The sequence below is a fragment of the Arachis hypogaea genome, chromosome 15 (assembly GCF_003086295.3).
Source record: "Arachis hypogaea cultivar Tifrunner chromosome 15, arahy.Tifrunner.gnm2.J5K5, whole genome shotgun sequence".
Classification (NCBI taxonomy): Eukaryota; Viridiplantae; Streptophyta; class Magnoliopsida; order Fabales; family Fabaceae; genus Arachis; species Arachis hypogaea.
Window position 1 is genome coordinate 41,594,689 of NC_092050.1, and position 5,636 is coordinate 41,600,324.

At 35.8% G+C, this 5,636-nt stretch overlaps 1 protein-coding gene across 7 annotated transcripts; it reads right to left on the bottom strand.

The window, feature by feature from the left end:
* Window positions 1–219: 219 nt before the first annotated feature.
* On the bottom strand, window positions 220–4,884 carry LOC112750218 (uncharacterized). 7 transcript variants are annotated; one of them, XM_025798825.3, is made up of 9 exons: window positions 4,580–4,884; window positions 4,402–4,463; window positions 3,930–4,316; window positions 3,654–3,796; window positions 3,233–3,448; window positions 2,396–2,468; window positions 2,100–2,239; window positions 1,496–1,681; window positions 220–1,372 (listed from the first exon to the last, which is right to left on the bottom strand). In XM_025798825.3, the coding sequence occupies exons 7-9, from the start codon at window positions 2,127–2,129 to the stop codon at window positions 1,238–1,240; spliced, it is 351 nt and encodes a 116-aa protein (XP_025654610.1). In that variant the 5' UTR covers window positions 2,130–2,239; window positions 2,396–2,468; window positions 3,233–3,448; window positions 3,654–3,796; window positions 3,930–4,316; window positions 4,402–4,463; window positions 4,580–4,884; the 3' UTR covers window positions 220–1,237. The 7 variants fall into 6 exon arrangements, 6 of the variants coding, with proteins under 6 accessions (XP_025654610.1, XP_025654607.1, XP_025654612.1 ...); XM_025798822.3 differs by lacking the exons at window positions 3,654–3,796; window positions 3,930–4,316; window positions 4,402–4,463; window positions 4,580–4,884 and having other exon boundaries at window positions 1,223–1,372; window positions 2,100–2,156; XM_025798827.3 differs by lacking the exons at window positions 3,654–3,796; window positions 3,930–4,316; window positions 4,402–4,463; window positions 4,580–4,884 and having other exon boundaries at window positions 1,223–1,372; window positions 2,100–2,210; window positions 3,233–3,349.
* Between the last annotated feature and the right edge of the window lie 752 nt (window positions 4,885–5,636).

Below are 5,636 nucleotides of genomic sequence, written 5' to 3' on the forward strand. Positions count from 1 at the left end.
TTACAGACAGAAAATCCGTCTGTAAATCCTTCATTAAGGTAAAATAGAATTTTTTTTTTCTAATTACAAAATAAGCTTGTTTTCATACAAAATAAATATAAATTTAATATAAATTATTATCTAATTCGTATTCGAATATTTATAATATTTCAAAAAATAAACAAATTCATCGTATTATCAAACTAAAAGAAAAGTACTATAAATAAGCAAGTCAATATAATTCAAAACATAAACAAAATGTATTGATCATCAACTATAATAAGTAACAACCATATATCAAAGTGTGTTGATACATCAACTATAATTCAAAATATAAACTCAATATATTGTTCAACTATACGAAGTTATGCAAATAACGACCATATAAAAAATTCTTTTGATGTTTCCTGTTTCTGCAGATGCTGTATCCAACTGGAACCAAGTTCCCATCGAATGGACCTTTTAGGAACAACTGCCTCCTCCTTTAAGTTTTCCAAGGATTCTTGAACCTTCTTCCGAACTAGATATTTAGAAGAATCAGAATCATCCAAATTTGATAGAGATGTCACAGACCCTTCCAATTGATCAGCATCAACTGCAGATTGGTGATGAAGCAGTAGCCTCAAACTGTAAATATCTCAGATTCATTAAGATCGAATATTTATACAGCTTATTACCAACATAAATGGCAATAATATATATTTTAGTTCTCTTGTATAATTTCCCCTTAGGAATTACAAAGCACCAATAATGCCTCGACTGTGATTATGATTTAATATAAATGGCAATTCTCATCTCTTCAGGTGTCTTGTCCCTTCCCTATATCCAACAGTTGAGAAAAGATTATGATTTAATATAAAAGCAATATGTGAGCTCATGTGTGTGTGTGCGCAATTTTATTGCCCTGAAGAATTAACCCTGCAGAATGAATGACTCATCTCTAACTCCCAATTTATTTGAACATAACCCACATCCAAATTAAATTCCCAAAGCAAGAATGAAGATTCATCGTTGAACTAAAGCTTTCAACAGTGTGACTTGAAGAATTCAAGAATATTCCAAAAATAATGTGGTCAGAGATTGCTGCTATCACACAGATCCTACATTTTAGAGCCATCACTACAATTCAGTGCAGCTAAAACATAGAAAACAGAAAAGTATAAACAGTTACATATACTTCAAGTATGATCTAGTACCCAAATCAAAATGCTAAATGACCAGCTCAATAATAAAAATGTAGTTAATATCAACAGAAAAACTAATTAGAGAAGAGAAGTGACAGCTTCTGGGAGGAACATACCCACAGAGGTGTCAAATATGATAATAGTTCATCGAAGAAAGGTAAGAAGGAGGCTTTGAAGGTTTTGATCAAAGTTCCCAATATCTCTCCCACCTGGGACACATAAATGTTTTGAAAGGATGACCAAAGAATTGATCTATACAAACATAATACAAAGACAGTAGCCCAGCAATCAACATAACTCAGATTTTTTAAAAACGAATTTAAACAACTAACTTGATCAAAAACTTCTTCCTCTTGTTCATTTTCCTCTTTAATCAGCTCACTCTCTTCAGCATCAAAATCTTCAGCTTTGGTCCTCTCTGCCCTCTCTCTTTTCCTACTTGAACTAGCTGTGATCACTTGTTTTATCTCGTCAACAATGGACCTGACCTGGCTTTCATCCAAAAGCATCCCAGAAATCTGAAGTACACAAAAAGATCAGAACACATACTGGATTGAGGCTACACAGGAATTACTCTTTTATATGAAAATTCTTGCATAATAATATATGATTATTTTTAAAAACAAGACTACAAAAACCACAACAATTACAAAGTGGAGCAGACTTACTATCACGTGGAAATGAGGGGCAATGGTTGAACAGATTAATAACCAATTCAACAAATATATATATATATATATCCTAATCTAGAATTCTAGATCAATTATGAAACATGAAATAAACAAAACCTTTTAGTTTTGGCTTTATTAGCATCACTTATGATGTTAGCTAATATATGCGAAGCTAGATTTTATTTCCAATTAGAATGTTAAGTATCAAACTTTGAGTGTAACACCCCCTAATTTTGTATAATATTTATCATCTAATGATACTAACCTGTAAGCATTCATTCAATGAATCCAACATGCTTGCATAAATTTCTGTATCTGGTTCCTGCAAGCAAACAGAAGAGGGAGAACTTCAGCACCACAAATGCCGTTGTAGAGCCTGGCCAGGCAAAGTCCACCCAATATAACCTATATTAAGCTTTGTTATCAAATCCATGCCTAGACTAGGTCTCCTAAACTAACAAAAAAGTCCATACTGCACACATAAAGGAACACCTCAGCTTATATGATATTTAGAGACTGATCAACAACCCCCTAAGGGTTCAGATCATAATAACAACTTACTCATGCTGTTCGCATTGCCGCTTTTTGCGTCCCTGGACGGCAATGTTGCTTTTCTCTGCATTTCAATTCCAACCTGGAGAGTGAAAAAAAACAAAAACAGAGGATCGATTAATTGATCACTCGAATTTGAAGTAGAATTGGGAAGTTCTGTATCAATAGAGGAACAAAAAGTTCAATGAAAACAGAAGCAACAGTGGATGCAGGTATTTGACCACCAGTCTTCTCTTCTACCTACTAATTGGATAAATATCTTTTAAAAAAGTAGTAAGCCATTTATTGCAAAAAATAAAAGAGTTGACTCACAAATGTTTGGCATGGTGCAACTTATCAAGACCAGGTACACTGCCACTAGAAATTAGTATAGGTCCTTGAAGCTCATTGTTAACTTATTACAATACCATCTTTTTTTTTGGGACAGGATGGTGCCAACTTAATGCATAAACATAGCATTACTAGGTTACTCCATTAAGAAAACTAACTAAATGCATTGCCTGGTACAGCTTCATCAAATGCATTACCTAGTGGTTGATTAAATGATGAGCTAGATGGAACTTTCCCACCAAAATATTTTACAATGGAATGTGTCCCCTGGAAACATACAGTTTTGATAAAAATTTCAATACCACTGTGACAGAAACAGCTATCACTTGCTAAGGAGTTACGATCAGCGAAAAGAAAAATTTTTAAAGGGTAAGCTAGCAAGTATGCACCTAAACATTGAACATATAGCTTATTGATAATATATATCAATGCTATAATAAGCATTTCAAAACCTTATGATGTGCTTACTGTTCTAAGGTTGAGAGAAAATTTGTAACTGAAGCAGTTCAAACTTACAGATGGTATGGGGACAATCTTACTAGCTGAAACAGACAGTGATGTAACTCTCCGGTTGTTATTTTCATTCCCATGAGTCTTAAGAGTTGCAAAAGCCCAAAAATTCACGTAATGCAGCTTGAAACAGAGTGAGGGCATCTTCTTGAATCTTTGTAGTTCCGTATCTTAAAGGACAAGATTTAGAAGGGAACTTTCTAGTGAATCTGATTCTCCTTTCTGAAAGAAACATTAAAATAAGACAGATAGATTGATGCAAAACTAATGATGAATACAGAAGATGACTCAACCCTAAGAGTCAAGTCATCCACTAAGACATTACCAGTGGGAGTTACAACCTGAATTTTGGGAGCAGCATCAATATAAAAATAATAACAAAATCATAATGACAAGTTCAGGTGTATAGATGATTCATTGAAATCACTTGCCTTGACACCAGAGAATTCAATGTAGTTAGCTTCACCTATGAAACTTCTACTTCCTCGTCTTTGGAGTGAAGATTTCTCATTCTCCAGGCTTGGCTCCCTTGATACAGCCACTAACTCATGAATGCGACCAGCATAACCACTATGAAATATATAGTTTACTTAGAATATATAGGCTTGAACTTTGCAAGGATTTGTATATAACCTATGCCTACATACCAAGAATAAAAACCGATATCAACTTCTAAAAAGGATAAATGACAGATTTAATATACCTGAGTCGATTGAGCCGTCTTGCACTAATAAAAAGAGTTCCCAGTGACTGAAATAGGGAAATAATAACACTAGTATGATATCTTAGATTGCTTAGCATCTCTGCATGCCCTAAAGTTGAACTGTCAGACCTTAGATGGCCAGAAAAGAAAGGCTCAATTATCAGAATAACAGCAACTGTAGCACCAAAGTACTTCAATAAAAAGTCCTGAATCATGCCAAACCACCAATGGTCATGTAGGACACTACTCAAATGCCTAACCAAGGTGTTAAACTTCTATTGAATATGGGCTTCTTCTCTCATCTCTCCACCATAAAATGCTATACTTTCCAAGTGAGTCCTCAATCGCGAGTGAAGCTGTCGATAATCTCCTTCCAGTTGCTGCTCTCTGAACATTAGTTTACCAGGAGCCAATGTCATCAAAATCAATATCAAACTATGAACGTTAAAAACTATAGAAAGCAATGGCCTACCATGAATTTTAGGTCAAAAAAGTTTCGATTGCAGAAAATAATTCATCAAAATTAGAGTAAACCTGTAGATTCAAACAAAGCATAAAAGTAGAGTATGATAAACCTAAAACTGGCATAGAAAAATTGAGCCCTAGAATTTATCACGAAGAACAGAATCACAAAATTAGGATATATATACCTGAAATTTGATATGGTTACGAGAAGAACTGAGGGAGCAAGTTGAGATTAGATGGAAGAGGAGCCAGAGGGAGCAGATGCGATGAGAGCGGCAGTAGAGAGAGCTCTGCGATGATGGGAGTAGATGCGACGAGAGCGGCGGCGGAGGGATCTTGTGCGACGCAAGGGATGACAGAGGGAGATTGTGCGACGCAACGGCGGCAGCGGCAGTGGCGGAAGAAGCAAAAGTAGCAGCCACGGAGAGAAGAAGTAGCTTGTGCTATGGAGAGAAGAAGAAGCCGTGTTTCATTTGGAAGAAGCTGGAAGAAGGTCGAGTTTCATTTGGGTTTAATTAAATATTTTCGACAGAAAATTTTAAATTACAGACGGATTTTCCGTCTGTAATAATTTAATGAAACGCAGCGGTTTGTCTATTTAATTACAGACGGATTTTCCGTCTGTAACCATTTCTTACGGAAAAAAAATTACTTTTACCGACGGAATTATCGACGGATTTTGTTTTCCGTCTGTAATTTATGCTAATTCATTTTTTTTGTTTTCCGACAAAAAATCCCTCTGAAATTCCGTCTGTATTTCCGTGGGATAAAATCCGTCGGAAATATCCGTCTGTAATAACTAGTTTTCTAGTAGTGGAGGATGAAGATCCTGGAAAGTTCTCAATACCTTGTACCATAGGCACCATGACCTTTGATAAGGCTCTGTGTGACCTAGGGTCAAGCATAAACCTCATGCCTCTCTCTATAATGGAGAAGCTAGGGATCCTTGAGGTACAAGATACAAGAATCTCACTAGAGATGGCAGACAATTCAAGGAAACGGGCTTATGGACTTGTAGAGGATGTCTTGGTAAAGGTTGAAAACCACTACATCCCTGATGATTTCATAATCCTAGATACTGGGAAGTGTATGGATGAATCCATCATCCTTGGCAGACCCTTCCTAGCCACAGCAAAAGCTGTGATTGATGTTGACAGAGGAGAATTAGTCCTTCAAGTGAATAAGGGCTCCCTTGTGTTTAAAGCTCAAGGATCTCCCTCTGTAACCATGGAGAAGAAGTAT

Coding starts and splice junctions, on each gene's coding strand:
- LOC112750218 (XM_025798825.3), bottom strand. CDS start 2,129: ATGTTGGATTCATTGAATGAATGCTTACAG. Junction 1,682..2,099: donor CATTGAATGAATGCTTACAG/GTTAGTATCATT, acceptor TGTGTACTTCAG/ATTTCTGGGATGCTTTTGGA. Junction 1,373..1,495: donor AGGAAGAAGTTTTTGATCAA/GTTAGTTGTTTA, acceptor TATGTGTCCCAG/GTGGGAGAGATATTGGGAAC.